Here is an 18,248-nt window from a genome sequence, read left to right on the forward strand (position 1 = left end):
TTTTTTCTTCATAAATCTGTGAGCTGTTTACACATGATTAAAAGGGACTGGAACACGATGATTAAATCAAACTTCAAAAGAAACTAAAATTATAGAAAATACATGGGTGTATGATTAAAGAAACAATTTGATTAATAAAAGAAAATTTGACAGAAAAAGAATGAAAACTAATATTATAGCAAATCAACATTAAATTGACAATACCTGAACATGCCAAAACAGGCTTATTTATTTGATGCTGGAATTCTATGACATTGAGCTTCAGTACTGGTACTGGTCCAGTACTGGGGGGGGTTCTGAAGGCCTTTGTATTTCAAATGTCTTGCTACAGTTTTCAATCAAACTCTTGATTGCTTCTATAGGATAAAGTCATGCCCTTTGCTAATCTGGCAACCCCTTGAAGAAATAATCCCTCTGTGTGTTTATTCTTCTCCCTTGGATTATCTTGGGTGATCTGAGCAGGCGAGCATAAACCATGAGTCTTCCATGGTAATTATACATGTGAACACAACAAAACTGGTGCAAATTACATTTAACTAATATGACATTTCCTGGGACCTCTAATGGATCTGCAGATTCCCAGAAATGTGATGTGTATTTCTGTAACTCAAAGAGCCGAGTGTTGTGCAGATCTGTGTGAAATCTGCACTGTACTGTCCTTTCTGTGGACTGACTGGACAATGTCCTTCTATGAGAGGCATAATTCTGTACATCGGACTGATTCTAAAGGCCAAGCTAATCTCGGTGGGTTCAGGGTAGTGATCAGAACCTTATGGAGTTCTCAGCTTGTTCCCTGTGAGCTGCTCTCCAAGAGTGCAGCCTGCTCACTTAATCACTGTGTACTTTCATTGTTAGCTACTCAGCCTCCATATAGACTCAGTACACAGAATCGATGCGTTTCACCATCCAGCAGGTCAGGGGCTGAGGTCGAAGTTCATGAGACTGGTGATCAACAGCCCACACAGAAGTGTAATGCACACACTGTGGGAGGGGCTACTGCTGGCTCCAGCATGCATTACTGCACCCCCGGTCCTAATATCTGAGAGCGACTTCCTTGTAGTCGGCGACCTCTGATCTGGAACATCGAGCTTGTGGTTTTTAACATTTGACCTGTGGTCTGCAACATCTGGTCTCACCGATTTCTGATCAGCCACCGCCTCAAACCACTGGCACTGAAAGTCCCGCCTCCAGACGTCCAGATAGGCTGGCGGAAGCTGCCCGACTGCCCTGACATCATCCTCCTCGTCAGGGAGCAGCAGGAAGTGTCTGGCGGGAAGGTGCAGGTAGACGGGATCTCTCGGGTTCTTGCGCACGCACCGGCCGCGCCCTTGGCAAAGCGAGACGCCACAGAGCCGCGTCGCCGTGGTTACGTTGACGACGTAAGGGCCGAGAACCTCTTGGACGTAGAAGCTGAGCTCGGAGCAGAACTTCTAAACGGACACACAAATTCAAATGTACATATACGATACATATATCTGTAACATAGCACTATACAGCAGAGATTCTCTTCATCCACCAAACTAGAAAGTGCACATTTTTGCTCTGAACTGCCTCTCATGCCTGAACCAAGCTAGTGAGAACACTGCAGACCTGGTACTGGTGTAATGAGAGCTGGTAAAGATCAGAAATGCCCCAAAGACCAGGCTGGAGAAATTAGATTCATACTTGTGTTTGAGCACTGGGGGAGCTCTCCCAGATGATGACGCCTGCTGAACCCAACGCTGCACTTTCTCCCACCGTATTCACCAGGTCAGCCTGACACCAATATACACACACACACACGTACACACTTGTGTGCATCTATACAGTATACATTAGAAAATATACATAAAAGTATTCATGTTCTCACATTATGCAAGGATATTTGCACATCTCTTAAACAGAAAGAAGCACGTATATGCTCCTACTTTTGAAAGAGTGTTCACAGAGGTATTACCTGAGACAGAAAGGTACCGGATGATGTGTACACGCTGTTGACCAATGGAAAAACGGGAATATCATAGGACTTCCCAGCTAGAGCTGCCAGTCTCAGAGCCTCTCTAATCTGCCCGCTTGCGTAAAGCCACTCCACCTTGGTCCTGGCATGAACCTTCTCCAAAGACAGGATTGGGTAGAGAGCAGAACTTCGTTCCCATAGCCACATGAGTTCGTCATTTAGGGCCGCCTCCACAGCTGTACAGGAGCCGGTATAATTGGCCAGCAACATCTGAGCGGGGTCAGATGTGGAGCAGCTTGGATATGGAGCCAGCCCCCACAGTCTTTGTGGGTAGAGGCTGTTTAGCTCTCTCAGGGTCTCCATTAATACGGACTGGGCTGCTGCTCCAAAGTCCACCTGACGGGGAAAACGGCATCAGTGAAGCATCGTCTGGTTACACGTTTTGTTTTGTTTTTTGCTTTTTCATACAAATGCTACAGATCTTTGATCCGCTAGTAACATTTTAATGGCATTTTTAGACAAAAGTGACCACATTAAGTAATCGTTATCATTTAACAGCTGAACACTGAACCTTTGAATATTGTACAAAACAGAGTTCATGCAATATGATCAAAAGAATGTTTAGCGTTTCATGACTTGTGTAAATATTAGTGGTGGGACTTTAACGCGTTAATTTCGATTAATTAATTACAGGAAAATTAACGCACTAAAAAAATTAACGCATTTTAACGCATTTAACGGACGAGACACTTTTGCACCGTGGAATGTTTCTCAGTGCACGAGTTCCAGACATACAGATTATATGGACGCACAATAAGATCATGATGGATATGACTGAAGAGGCTACGCTGGTGGATGGGAAATTTAAATATAAACTTCCAGATGGAAGTAGGCTACAAACAAAAATAGTGTTATTTACACTTTATGTAGGAAGGAGTTCGCTTATCACAGGAGCACTTCCACCCTTCGTTACCACCTCAACGCAAAAACTGCGGTCACGCCATCTGCACTTCGCAAAAGCTCGGTCGCGCTATCTACACTGAAAACTCTCTTACGCTCATACACGCGGTATTACGGTAGCGCTTTGGGAAACGACGCAGGATGAAATCTAAGCGCAGATATTGAAAACCCATGAATTGATGTTCTGAACCTTAATTAAATATATCTAAAAATGCTCATAATTTGCTTTTCAGTTATTTTAACTGTTTTAAGTCATTGGGCATTTTAAGTCATGATACCAAACTCAAATTAGAAGATGGCAAAAGCCTGCTAAATGGCGATTTGGTTGCTTATTTTCACTATTTGGAGCTCTATAAAATACACAAAACAAATTGTTATCGAACCAGTCCACTACATTCTTGAAGAACACTTCCTACTTTATCATTCCTGTGATTTGCAAGTGTTTTTACTGTAGCATTTTGGAATAACATGGTGGCAAACTCCTGATACATGACGATTCGTTTGCTTATTTTCAATATTTGGAGCTCAATAAAATACAAAAATCAAATTGTTATCAAACCAGTCAACTACATTCTTGAAGTATACTTCCTACTCTATCAATCCTGTGATTTGCAAGTAATTTTACTGTAGCATTATGGAATAACATGATGGCAAACTCCTGATACATGACGATTCGGTTGCTTATTTTAACTATTTGGAGCTCAATAAAATACAAAAATCAAATTGTTATCAAACCAGTCCACTACATTCTTGAAGTATACTTCCTACTCTATCAATCCTGTGATTTGCAAGTAATTTTACTGTAGCATTTTGGAATAACATGATGGCAAACTCCTGATACATGACGATTCGGTTGCTTATTTTCAATATTTGGAGCTCAATAAAATACAAAAATCTAATTGTTATCAAACCAGTCCACTACATTCTAGAAGAACACGTCCTACTCTATCAATCCTGTGATTTACAAGTGTTTTTACTGTAGCATTTTGGAATAAGATGCTGGCAAACTCCTTATACATGACGATTTGGTTGCTTATTTTCAATATTTGGGGCTCTATAAAATACACAAATCAAATTGTTATCAAATTACTCCACTACATTCTTGAAGAATACTTACTAATGTATCATTCCTGTTATTTACTAGTGTTTTTACTGTAGCATTTTGGAATAAGAGGCTGGCAAACTCCTGATGCATGACGATTTGGTTGCTTTTATTTACTATTTGGGGCTCTATAAAATACACAAATCAAATTGTTATCAAATTACTCCACTAGTTTCTTAAAGTACACTTCCTAGTGTATCATTCCTGTGATTTACAAGTGTTTTTACTGTAGCATTTTAGAATAACATGATGGCAAACTCCTGATACATGACGATTCGGTTGCTTTTATTTACTATTTGGGGCTCTATAAAATACACAAATCAAATTGTTATCAAATTACTCTACTATATTCTTGAAGTACACTTACTAATGTATCACTGTTGTGATTTACAAGTGTTTTTACTGTAGCATTTTGAAATAACATGATGGCAAACTCCTGATGCATGAAGTTTCGGTTGCTTATTTTCAATATTTGGGGCTCTATAAAATACACAAATCAAATTGTTATCAAATTACTCCACTACATTCTTGAAGAATACTTACTAATGTATCATTCCTGTTATTTACTAGTGTTTTTACTGTAGCATTTTGGAATAAGAGGCTGGCAAACTCCTGATACATGACGATTCGGTTGCTTTTATTTACTATTTGGGGCTCTATAAAATACACAAATCAAATTGTTATCAAATTACTCTACTATATTCTTGAAGTACACTTACTAATGTATCACTGTTGTGATTTACAAGTGTTTTTACTGTAGCATTTTGAAATAACATGATGGCAAACTCCTGATGCATGAAGTTTCGGTTGCTTATTTTCAATATTTGGGGCTCTATAAAATACACAAATCAAATTGTTATCAAATTACTCCACTACATTCTTGAAGAATACTTACTAATGTATCATTCCTGTTATTTACTAGTGTTTTTACTGTAGCATTTTGGAATAAGAGGCTGGCAAACTCCTGATACATGACGATTCGGTTGCTTTTATTTACTATTTGGGGCTCTATAAAATACACAAATCAAATTGTTATCAAATTACTCTACTATATTCTTGAAGTACACTTACTAATGTATCACTGTTGTGATTTACAAGTGTTTTTACTGTAATTTGATAACAATTTGATTTGTGTATTTAACACTAGGACTACCACCATTTTGATATTCCCCTACTAGCTCCCAAGAGCTCGTCAAAAGACGAGGTGCTGGGCACCAGGCCATTCAGGCCTGTCCTTTGTTATGTATATTGAGCCATCTCCAGGTAGACGGGGGGGGGGGGGGGGGGGTGTGGGTGGGTGATAGTGGGAACTGTGTAGATCCATTTACTCAGATGGAGAAGAAAAAACCCTGGCCTCCCCTTGGGGTAGGAGTGCCTCGGTGGTGGATGGGTGTGTATGTGTGGGTACATATATGAGTGTGTTGCACATATGGGATATAGTGGCAATTTTTCAAAAGACAAAAACTATTTCAAATAAGGTAAAAACTATTTCAAATAAGAATGTAGTGGAGTAATTTGATAACAATTTAATTTGTGTATTTTATAGAGCCCCAAATAGCAACCAAATCGCCATTTAAGATGATTTTGCCAGCCTCTTACTCCAAAATGCTACAGTAAAAACACTTGTACATCACAACAATGATACATTATTAAGTGTACTTCAAGAATGTAGTGGAGTCATTTGATAACAATTTGATTTGTGTATTTTATAGAGCCACAAATAGTGAATAAAAGCAACCAAATCGCTATTTAACATGATTTTGCCAGCCTCTTACTCCAAAATGCTACAGTAAAATTACTTGCAAATCACAGGAATGATAGAGTAGGAAGTCTACTTCAAGAATGTAGTGGAGTCATTTGATAACAATTTGATTTGTGTATTTTATAGAGCCCCAAATATTGAAAATAAGCAACCGAATCGTCATGTATAAGGAGTTTGCCAGCCTCTTATTGCAAAATGATACAGTAAAAACACTTGTAAATCACAACAGTGATACATTAGTAAGTGTACTTCAAGAATATAGTAGAGTAATTTGATAACAATTTGATTTGTGTATTTTATAGAGCCCCAAATAGTAAATAAAAGCAACCGAATCGTCATGTATCAGGAGTTTGCCAGCCTCTTATTCCAAAATGATACAGTAAAAACACTTGTAAATCACAGGAATGATACATTAGTAAGTATTCTTCAAGAATGTAGTGGAGTAATTTGATAACAATTTGATTTGTGTATTTTATAGAGCCCCAAATATTGAAAATAAGCAACCGAAACTTCATGCATCAGGAGTTTGCCATCATGTTATTTCAAAATGCTACAGTAAAAACACTTGTAAATCACAACAGTGATACATTAGTAAGTGTACTTCAAGAATATAGTAGAGTAATTTGATAACAATTTGATTTGTGTATTTTATAGAGCCCCAAATAGTAAATAAAAGCAACCGAATCGTCATGTATCAGGAGTTTGCCATCATGTTATTCTAAAATGCTACAGTAAAAACACTTGTAAATCACAGGAATGATACACTAGGAAGTGTACTTTAAGAAACTAGTGGAGTAATTTGATAACAATTTGATTTGTGTATTTTATAGAGCCCCAAATAGTAAATAAAAGCAACCAAATCGTCATGCATCAGGAGTTTGCCAGCCTCTTATTCCAAAATGCTACAGTAAAAACACTAGTAAATAACAGGAATGATACATTAGTAAGTATTCTTCAAGAATGTAGTGGAGTAATTTGATAACAATTTGATTTGTGTATTTTATAGAGCCCCAAATATTGTAAATAAGCAACCGAATCGTCATGTATAAGGAGTTTGCCAGCATCTTATTCCAAAATGCTACAGTAAAAACACTTGTAAATCACAGGATTGATAGAGTAGGACGTGTTCTTCTAGAATGTAGTGGACTGGTTTGATAACAATTAGATTTTTGTATTTTATTGAGCTCCAAATATTGAAAATAAGCAACCGAATCGTCATGTATCAGGAGTTTGCCATCATGTTATTCCAAAATGCTACAGTAAAATTACTTGCAAATCACAGGATTGATAGAGTAGGAAGTATACTTCAAGAATGTAGTGGACTGGTTTGATAACAATTTGATTTTTGTATTTTATTGAGCTCCAAATAGTTAAAATAAGCAACCGAATCGTCATGTATCAGGAGTTTGCCATCATGTTATTCCATAATGCTACAGTAAAATTACTTGCAAATCACAGGATTGATAGAGTAGGAAGTATACTTCAAGAATGTAGTTGACTGGTTTGATAACAATTTGATTTTTGTATTTTATTGAGCTCCAAATATTGAAAATAAGCAAACGAATCGTCATGTATCAGGAGTTTGCCACCATGTTATTCCAAAATGCTACAGTAAAAACACTTGCAAATCACAGGAATGATAGAGTAGGAAGTATACTTCAAGAATGTAGTGGACTGGTTTGATAACAATTTGATTTTTGTATTTTATTGAGCTCCAAATAGTTAAAATAAGCAACCGAATCGTCATGTATCAGGAGTTTGCCATCATGTTATTCCATAATGCTACAGTAAAATTACTTGCAAATCACAGGATTGATAGAGTAGGAAGTATACTTCAAGAATGTAGTTGACTGGTTTGATAACAATTTGATTTTTGTATTTTATTGAGCTCCAAATATTGAAAATAAGCAAACGAATCGTCATGTATCAGGAGTTTGCCACCATGTTATTCCAAAATGCTACAGTAAAAACACTTGCAAATCACAGGAATGATAAAGTAGGAAGTGTTCTTCAAGAATGTAGTGGACTGGTTCGATAACAATTTGTTTTGTGTATTTTATAGAGCTCCAAATAGTGAAAATAAGCAACCAAATCGCCATTTAGCAGGCTTTTGCCATCTTCTAATTTGAGTTTGGTATCATGACTTAAAATGCCCAATGACTTAAAACAGTTAAAATAACTGAAAAGCAAATTATGAGCATTTTTAGATATATTTAATTAAGGTTCAGAGCATCAATTCATGGGTTTTCAATATCTGCGCTTAGATTTCATCCTGCGTCGTTTCCCAAAGCGCTACCGTAATACCGCGTGTATGCGCGTAAGTGAGTTTTCAGTGTAGATAGCGCGACCGAGCTTTTGCGAAGTGCAGATGGCGTGACCGCAGTAACGCAAAACATGTTGCGGCTAAAGCTGGGCGTACACTGTGCGATATTTTAAATCGTGTACTCAGCTCCAGCTCAAACTACGACTAAATCGCAGGGAGAGTCGGCTCGTGGAGCTGCTTCAACAGTGCGATACTCTCACGAGGAGCGATTTGAATTTCAAACATGTTTGATATTCTTGCGACGCTGCGATTTCTGATCGGGAGTTGTGAATCGCTCCTCGTATACCTGTGTAAACTATACGATGCACGACACGCGATTGAGCCGAAACGAGTGAAAAATCGGCTGAAAATGGGCCAAAAATCGCACAGTGTACGCCCAGCTTAACGCGCAGGTCAGTAATGATAACTTAGCTGCTAAATGTATTCCTAGTACGATAGGGTGACCAAACGTCCGTAATTCACATCCTGTGAGGAAATGTCCTGGTTTTTAAATTACCTTCATTGGACCATTAAGACTGGATTAAACTTTCGCGAGTGGCCGTAGCGCGCGACTCCGCACGCGTTTATACATGACGCGTCACATTATTTGTGTTGTCCGCTCTCAGTGGTCGAAGATAAAGACGTACAAGAAGCGCTGCACATTGCGTCAACTGATGCAAGTTACGAACTACCGTCCAGGGGTGAGTTTCCCAAAACGTTCTTAGCGCCAAGTACTTCTTAACCTCGTACGTAAGAATGAGGTAACGAAGTACTTGGCGCTAAGAACGTTTTGGGAAACTCACCCCAGAAAGACAATGTCGAAGAAAATCCAGCAGCTGTATGATGAGGAATAGGAAGTAAAACAGGTTATTGTGAAGAGCGACACAAATGTGGCTCTGACTGGGGATCACTGGACCTCTGTTAGCAACAAGAATTATCTTGGTGTGACAGCTCATATAGATGATGAATCTATAGATGATGAAGATCCAGTCATTTGCTTTGAGCATGCAGAAGACCACTTCTAGGCACTATGGAGATGCCTGTGGCAGAAGCCTGGGAAATTAAAGAAATTGCTAAAATGCTATTAAAAAACATCTTCTGATTTACTTCAATTCTTCCAATATCCTGAGCAAAACTCCCAAAATGAAACAACATTTTTGATCAGAATTTCCAATGTTCTGAACTGTTTTCTGCACACTACACATATATTGGTCTGTGTAGTAGACTGGTGGAAAAATAAACAAGATGTTGAAGTTTATGATTATGTTCATTGATTCATTTATCATTCAAACTTAAATTAATATTTCTCATGTTAAATACTGAAATGCGATTAAAATGCGATTAATTTCGATTAATTAATTACAAAGCTTCCGATTAATTCGATTAATTTTTTTGATCGCGTCCCACCCCTAGTAAATATCTGTCATCTGTCATATTTGCACACCCCAACAGAACTGCGAGTTTAAAGCTGTTTATAAGGTGTTTTTATGATCCAGATGCCATAGTTAAATATCTTAATGCTTAATACTGACTGCACCTTGCAAGCCAGTCACAATACAAAAATAAACTCCAGGCTACAGGCTAGTATTTACTCCAACCTTATAAAAACAACGAGAGAGAGAGTGAGAGTGTGTGTCAGATCATCTACCTGAGCCCATTTCTCGATCTCTTCTGGACTCCAGTTAGGAAAAAACCCCCAGAGCAGCGCTTGTGACTCCTCCAGGTACTTCCTCCGCCTCCCCGTGTTTCTGCTCCACTGAGGAACCCACTCTTCCCACCGCAGCACGCCCAGTCCGGGTGCCACTGTCTGGGGCAGAGTCCACACCACGTCCCTCAGCACCCTCTGGAGGTGAAGCTCTAGGCTGGTGTGCTGGGGCAGGCCTCCGTTGATGGCGCGCCCATCGGCGCTGAAATACGGGTAAAGGCCCAGCGAGTCCTTATCGTAGATGGTCACGCGGCCATCCTGCTCCATGCCAAAGGCCCTGGGCTCCGGACGGTCCATGCAGATGTCATCCGACACGCCCCACAGGACCAGGAAGGGCTGCCCGGTGATTAGAGGGGCGCGGGCTGGCCCACCGAGACATGGAGATGAGAGGAAAAACGGAGAGAGGAGAAGGAGGAGAGGAGCAAGGGAGCAGCGAGGTCCAGAGAGTCTCCCACGAGCCATGAAGGCGAGCAAATGTCGACCTTTGACCCGGCCTTTCGTCACCTCTCAGTTCTGCGCTTTGCTTCTTCACTTCTTACATTTTATTTCTTTACATCTTTCCCCCCACATTGCAACACTGTGTCATTTTCCTGGACTGAGATTGATCATGTTGGGACAAATCTACAATACCAGCAATGTCTCCCCTCCAATCAAAACCATCGACCTGCCAGTCTGATGCATTAGACCTCAGTGCTGGAGACCAGATTGCTGACAACACTGAACAAGATCAACAAGGATGGAGAACTCACCCGCTCATCCCACCTCTGCTTGGCAAGTTTGCCCAGTATTGCACAGAACAGCTAACTGCAAAGAGGGCACAGACAGAGGCACAAGCAGGGTGCCAGACAGTAGGCTAAACGTATTTGGTGGGCGCTAATAATTAAATGGATGTCTGATAAATAACTCTATAGCAGGCGCAATCATAAATTCACTACTGAAAGGTGAATCCATGGCCCAGCTGACATATTCTAGGTGTATATGTTACATCTTTGATCATTTTGCCAGTTTCAGCTAGCTAACCTACCTTGAGAAAGACACGTTTAGCAACTTTTAAAAAAGCAATAAATTTCGCATTCAAGTCAAAACTATCGATCGCTCATTGTAAAACAAGCCAACACCTTACCTTAGCGTGTTTTCATCGGAAACTTACATAGCCTCAACTTTTCTAAGTTACATCGTGTAAACAGCAGATCTCGTGTTTTCATTGAAATATAAAATAATGAATAAAACATCCACCCCTAAAGTAATCACACGACCTTGTATGCTGTCAGAGAGATGGTGCAGGTTAAAAAATTGATTTGATGAGCTGCATAATGTCCACAGTAGATGGATGTTTAACACTATAACTATCACCTGTTTTCTTTCTACTGTCGGAGAAAATAACTGAGCATACCAATTTGGCGACGCCGTGGCATCAAAACCAGTGTCATTATTATAGTGCAGGTCTTCTTATAGGTCTTATTATAGGTTAAGTGCTACTACACACAGCCGTTCTGTCCTCTTCCATAATTCTACTTTCAAGCTAAACTACCGTCTGCCGTCAGATTTTAAACCGACTGAGTAAACGTTAATTGTACACCAAAGAGTCCCAATGCAAAAGGAACCGAGCTGGCCTGCAACAGGTGAGACGCGGCAGGAACGCACACAGCCTCGGAGCCTCGGGGCCACGGCGGACGTTTGCGAGGAACCCTGGTGAGAAACCCTGGTGAGAATCCCTGGTGCAGCCAGCAACCTTCATACGACGCTAACGTAAGTTACAGCTCCTGGTCCGTCTGACAACCTATTTATACCTTATTATTCGGCGGCTTAAGTTTGGTTCCTTATCCGCAGCTTCTCGTTGAACGAATGACGGTAATCTAAAGGGAGTGTTCACGTCGGATATATGCTGCGCACTTTGTTTTTTAAAGACAGATTAACTAGTAATGAGGTGAGTTTCGAGGATGTCAACAATATTTTTTTCTGAGTGTACTGGACATATAAGGTTGAGCAATGAAATCACCATAGGCTGGTTGGTCTAAAATAAGATTTTCTTACAGGGAGTATAGGTCTCTATGATGAACTTGTCATTTATATGAGCTAACATTGGCTTTCAGAATGCCTTTTTTCTATACGCCAGTATCTTTAGTTAATTGGCCTTTATGCACCAGTACTCTAAATACCATAGTTTTGAGGTATGAAATGGTTGGGAGCCAGTTTCCCCTTCAACAAGGGGAACGTTGTCTGGCCCAACATTAAATAAGGCCATAGGTATGCTCCAAAAACGTCACTTTTGGCACATTTATTACTTTTGCACTATTATTCCGTGTTCTGTGTTGTCAGTTAGGTCTGAGTAAATTATCTTGACGCAGCCCAAACGAGGATTTTCCTTACAACGCTGGACCTGCGCCGCATGTGCACGGCTGCCTATGCGCCACGGTGCAGTTGGCAGGTTTGATATATCCAGATAAACTTAAACTGAAAAATTCTCATTTGCTGTGTCCTGTCAAGCCTGCTCGTATTTTTTGTTCAGATTCACTTGTGCATACTATTGCTGAAAGTGGCGAGTTTCGGTTAGATATGAGGAATAAAATTGCCAGGATCCAGACTAAAATAGGTTTAACTTGCAGTGGAAATTTAGCACAAAACGTCTTCAAAATTTATTTGCACGTTGAAATGAATGTATACACTTACATAAAATCATATTTTACAAAATAATTAATGTAATTTAATGTCATTTTGTTATTTACAATGTCAGGATGAGAAACATAATCAATTCTTAACGGGCTGATCATGATCGTCTGGAAGGGGGGAAAGTGCGCAACAAATGTTCGATGTGAACACTCCTATTAGTTTACCGTTGTTGGTCGAATGAGTATCGGCGAATAAGGAACCGAACCAGAGGGCATAAGCAGCCAAACGAATCGGAACCTACGAATAAGTATCAAACTGTCCCGGTCTCCGCTATCTGGAACGTGGACAGCGGAGATACGCACTGCTTTCCTCCTGTAACTCTCTCGGACATAAATCCTTCCTCCCACGGTAGCTGGGCATCAAACGTGTGCGCCAATTGTTGTGCATGCACACGTGACATTTCAAGAACTTTCCTGAAATTCGTAATACACTTTGGAGACTAAATATATGCTTTATAAACGAACCAATTACAGCGCATGAATCTAATGTTCTCATTTTGTACGTTTCAACACGTGACTCAACAACACCTAATTAGGTCACATGAACAAAACGTTATTAAAAAAAAATATCATAATACTATACAGCATTAGAATATTCTTACATATTATAATTAATCTGCTCTGGGGTCACACACGTTTTCAATATGACATCCGTTTGTATCAGTGAGTGTGTGGATGCCCACCGCACCACGCTGCAAACCCGCCCGTCTTGCCCCATCACAAGGTGACTGTCAGCAGGCACAATGGGACTCATCACAGCCCAAACACGCACCACTCAAGATCTCCCTCTTCTCTGTCCTTCAGCCCCACGGCGCTGGAACCCTGTGGACTGAGAGCGAGAATGATAACGAGGAGTTGGTCATCAGCCTCCAAGGACATGCAACCTCTGCCTCAAGATCATCATCCACAATCAGCATCCCACCTCCAATTCACCCAATATAGGGATTTTTTTTAAAAAAAGAGGCGCATCACTTGTGCATTGGGGAGTTACGATGTTTTCCCAGACGATTTCCCAGATGGTTTTGACCAAGAAACATTGGGATCCTTCAGCTCCACACCAAGGCCTCCTGCTCACCCACCCAGGCCACGCCTCACATCACACAGCTGGGAAGAGCAAACAGCAGGCGCTGATTGATATCTGGGAAAAGCAGTAACATTCATGAAAGTCAGTAGCTCATCACGTTCCTGCTCTGACAGTAAAGAAGACCCATGTGTGTCCGACTGCTCGTCCAAACACTTTATTAGAGGTCAGTGGGCACTTCCTAATATCACTGACAAACAAGTCTCATTTAATTAGACTCATGTTTCTATTATAGCCCATGGGCTCGATCGAAATGTGGTTCAAAATTTTATATATATATATATATATATATATATATATATATATATATATATATATATATATATATATATATATATATATATATGTATATGTATATATATATATATATATATATATTCTCTCTTTTCTTTTTTTTTTTACATCCACTGAGTATTTGTGTGCAGCTGGTGAAGGAGAGCCGAGAGTATTCCTGGTAATGTTCTTATCAGACAACACTCAAACACTCAGATTAACTTGGCTGTCCTCCCAAATAACTGTGGTCATCTCAGCACACGTTGTAAGTGCTCTGAATGCCACACCAGCTGGATGGGCAGACCCAAGCTTTCTGCAGTTAAATAAAGATCAGAGACGACTATATTTGGGAACAGTAATGAGAGTCTACAAGACTATTTGGACTCCAAATCTCTCAAATCTAAGGAGCTAGCTCATAACATTGGGGAACTAATAAACTCTGATATCAGTTTTAATCAGTTACTAAATCAGCACTTTATCAACTTATGAATCAGATTAAAGACTTCCTAACTGAACCACACACAGATAAATGTATCCATACTTCTATTTCTATCAGGGGGACAAAAAAATACAGCTTCAGATGATTCAAAATGCTGCTACCTGAGATGCTGGTGGTCTTAGTCGTCGTTTAACAGTGTAGGCCACGCTGAAAGGTGATGAGTTTTCTGATGTTGACTAATGCTCTGTTGTTTGAATACAGGCCACCAATAGAGGGCGCCAATGTGCCATGAAAGCAACGTCACAACAGGAGGGTACAGCGTGGATACCCAGTATTTGTAAGTCACTGCCCTTTGATTCCTGATGTGATTAATTAGCTATAACATTATAACCTTCTCAGCAACTTCCTTGTGTTTCATGGCATTAATATTCACATAGAACATAGTACAAAGTACAGTCAGGGAGTGAATTCTAATACACCATATAAAACACCAGCTCCATCACCTCCATCATCTCCAGCTCCAAAACCTCCATCAGTGATGAGTACTGGCACGCACAGACACTTTCACTTATGCACCCTCTTTATTAATGTTTTGTTCAAAAGTAAACTCAGCTTGTGTGACACGTGATTGATGCAACATTAGTTCTAAAACTCTGCACCCCACCCTTCAGAGTCCAGCCTGCAGGTTTATGGACCTCCCAGTAAGGCTTGGCCCAGTACAATCAGCTTACTGGGCCAGAGATGAATGGTATTGATAAGCACATACTCTTAGGACTTCAAAGAGGGGGACAGTTTTGGACAGGCACAAGAAATGTGATGTCACAAAATACAACATGCTCACTCTGAATCTTGAATCGAAGTCAGATGCCATCACAGGAGTAGAGGACTGCAGAGAGAGCCTGTAAGGTGTGGCCTCCATCAGGGAACGAAGCCCTGGGCTCAGGTTCAGCCTTCAGCTCACCGAAATGTCCGGATCAGACACATGAATCATTGATGAGTGGATCAAACGCATGGATCATGGATGTGTGGATCAAACACAAGCTTGATATGAGATGAGGAAACCCCCCCCCCATCCTCTATACACACACACACACACACACACACACACACCCCACCTCACCTCTGCCTCATTCTTTCATGCTCAGACACAATAGCCGTAACGCACAGCTCCATGTGTCAGACCACCAGCCAAAGTTCAGTGACAAAAGACATTAAAGGCGGCGGGAAAAGAGGCTTCTTTCAGCACATTGAATACTTACAATTACGTGTTTCATGGAAACTTCAGACGTTTAGTTACCTCAGTTCTCTGGGATACAGATTAACGCTGCTCAGTTTCCCTCCAATCTAAACCTTTTAAAACTCTCTTCAGCTTTAATGTTCTCAGGGAGTATCAAAAACCGCAAAAAGCATTTCTAACTGTGGCTTGCAGGATCAAGCGTCTTACGTTTTTACGCTCAGGTAATTCTATTATTCATCGTCTGCGCTGCCACAGGCATGAATGGGCTTCTCTTTACAGTCTGCCTATCGAACCAGAAATGGAGGCTGAATATCAAAGAGGAAAGTGAAGTGAAAAATGCCAGTTTTCCATACGTTAATTACTCTTGACTTACTTCTGCTGTACATGGCAGATCTTGGGCAGTATTCTGTTCTTCTGGGCACGTTCAAGAGGCATGCTCAGGGGTCAGCTCAAGGGTCACGCTCAGGGGTCACACTCAGGGGTCACACTCAAGAAGAGCTCTACTCCACGTGCAGACATGGCAGTACAGTGAGTCTGCAGTCAGTGCATGTACACCCTACCAGCGGTCCGGGGCCGGGCCGGGGAAGGGTGACCTGGGGTTAAAGGTCATGCTTACATCTAGTGAACAGATCTGGCTAAAGCCTCAGAGCATCAGAGCAGAGTGTCTGGAGTGAGGATGATGAAGGCGGACATCACGGCTATTCTGAGCCAAGGAGAGTGAGTTTTTGCGAGAGTGAGAGATCAGGTGATGGTGTGGAGCCAACTGTGGGAAGCGGGAACATTGGATTAGAGATGGAACACGAGGAGAGAGAAGAGGTCACCTCATCTGCACCAGTAATCTGGTTGTTGGAGGGGTCATGGTACGCCACACATAATCACATGACCCACCTGACCATAATCCCATAATCTAGCGCTCCATCCAAATACCAACACACACAGACCCAAGTTTTTAATTTGATCTGCATTTCTCTCTCCACGTGCAACGTTTAACCATCTGCTACACCTCTCGACACCTCCACTTGCGTTTATCAGACCTGCAGCCAAACATACAAAAATTACGGCATCAAAGCAGCCCATCATAATCCGGATTTGAGGGGAACACTGAGCATGATAATGAATAAATAAATGCTCCCTGGTGAGAGATGGATCTTCTCTCCAGCACTGCAGGACGTGAACTGCACCAGGTCAGCTGTGGTTCTTGTGTGTGCACCAATGCGTCGTGAGTCTGGATCTGTCAACAGTTTACTTCTGTTTCATTTGATATGACATCTACTTTCATTCTGGTTCAGTCATCCACATAAGCAGCAAACATTCTTGAACCAATGTCAATTTCAAACATATTTAGATCATATTTTTCACATTTAGATGGCTCTCTTAACAGCAGTGAGAGCTTTTGAAGAACTGGGTTGTAATATCCCACTTTAAATTTCAATAAATAATAGATGTCAAGGCAAGTTTTGTATGTGCATTTAAATGACAGTTTACAGGTAATAAATCCATGTGTAGGTGTGAAAGCCTTGTGTCTCTGTGAACCTTGACCTGCTTTCAACCAGAAGAAATTCCTCATTCACATGGGTGTCTGTCCTGCTTTAAATTGTGTGTTGTGTGGGTTGGTGTGTGTGTGTGTCCTATGCTGAGTTGAGATTATCTAGTTAAGGTATCTGAGTTGATGCTTGCTTTTCAGGTCATGTCGCCATGGAAATGGCTTAGATGAGACTGGCCCAGATGGCATATGAGGGTTAAGGAAGAAGGGGTGTGTGTGTGTGTGTGTGTGTGTGTGTGTGTGTGTGTGTGTGTGTGTGTGTGTGTGTGTGTGTGTGAGTGTGTACCCACGCACACCTGCATGTTGTAGGACGAGTTAAGCAATGTTATGTTGGTAGGGGTGTGATAGAATGTGTGTGGGGGGAAGAATGATACACTCAGTTATGTAGCGTATGTGGGGACATGTCAGAGACGGTGTGTGTGTCCTGTACATTATGTGGTAGAGGAGATGGACGTGTGGTTTCACATCTTCAGCTGATGTGAGGGCAGATTGAACCCGTACTGACAGACGGATCAGATGAGTGAAATGATTTATAGAATGCAGGTAAATTGAGCTTTGTTACAATATAAAGTAATCAGAGTAGAACCTTTTCAAGGCAAATGGACCATGTAGTGGGTTAAGAACATCAAAACAACAGCAGAGGCTTGAATAACTCACAGCACACTAGAATGACACATCTGCATTTGTCTCCACAATGCAAGGAGTTCTCTCTCCTCTTTCTCCATCCGTCTGTCTGTCTCTCTCTCACCCTCTCTCCCTCCCTCCCTCCCTCCCCCTCTGTAAGAGGATAATAACTGGTGATCAGAGTCCCACATGACCCCTGCTCCCCTGCTCTACAGAGCTGATGCAGCACACATGGCCTCTGGCTGCGTCTGTGCACATTGTTTCTACAGCCACAGTTGCCTGTGTGCTGCATTTCTCTACACAAGTATTTTACTATTAGAACTGCAGCACCACGTTTCCTTGTGGTAACAGTGCTCAACATTTGTGGTAGTTTCTTGAAGATGGCTGGGTTTGGGTGCTGTGCTGGTGGGCTGTTGTGTGCAGAGTTGTTGGGATGTTGGTGGAGAGAATGTCTCTACCAGCAAGCAAAGCTCCAGAGAGGCAGAGAGAGGCCATCTTGAAGAACCCCAATTATGAGATATGTTTGATTTCAGACTAATAATTTAACTCCATCCATCATTTTACTGCAGCATTGCATGTTATGTTATATATGGAAAATATTAAACACAAGTATAT

The 18,248-nt window shown here is 41.0% G+C and overlaps 1 protein-coding gene across 4 annotated transcripts; it reads right to left on the reverse strand.

Annotated features, from left to right (window-relative positions):
• Positions 1-9: 9 nt before the first annotated feature.
• On the reverse strand, positions 10-14,485 carry LOC143513012 (hyaluronidase-2). Of its 4 annotated transcripts, XM_077003925.1 has the most exons (7): positions 14,391-14,485; positions 13,359-13,574; positions 9,711-13,265; positions 1,937-2,332; positions 1,666-1,755; positions 1,137-1,430; positions 10-454 (listed from the first exon to the last, which is right to left on the reverse strand). In XM_077003925.1, the coding sequence occupies exons 3-7, from the start codon at positions 10,227-10,229 to the stop codon at positions 335-337; spliced, it is 1,419 nt and encodes a 472-aa protein (XP_076860040.1). In that variant the 5' UTR covers positions 10,230-13,265; positions 13,359-13,574; positions 14,391-14,485; the 3' UTR covers positions 10-334. The 4 variants fall into 4 exon arrangements, with proteins under 4 accessions (XP_076860040.1, XP_076860037.1, XP_076860038.1 ...); XM_077003922.1 differs by having other exon boundaries at positions 312-1,430; positions 14,391-14,484; XM_077003923.1 differs by having other exon boundaries at positions 312-1,430; positions 9,711-13,574; positions 14,391-14,484.
• Between the last annotated feature and the right edge of the window lie 3,763 nt (positions 14,486-18,248).

This window comes from Brachyhypopomus gauderio, chromosome 4 (genome assembly GCF_052324685.1).
Source record: "Brachyhypopomus gauderio isolate BG-103 chromosome 4, BGAUD_0.2, whole genome shotgun sequence".
In the NCBI taxonomy this organism is placed as follows: Eukaryota; Metazoa; Chordata; class Actinopteri; order Gymnotiformes; family Hypopomidae; genus Brachyhypopomus; species Brachyhypopomus gauderio.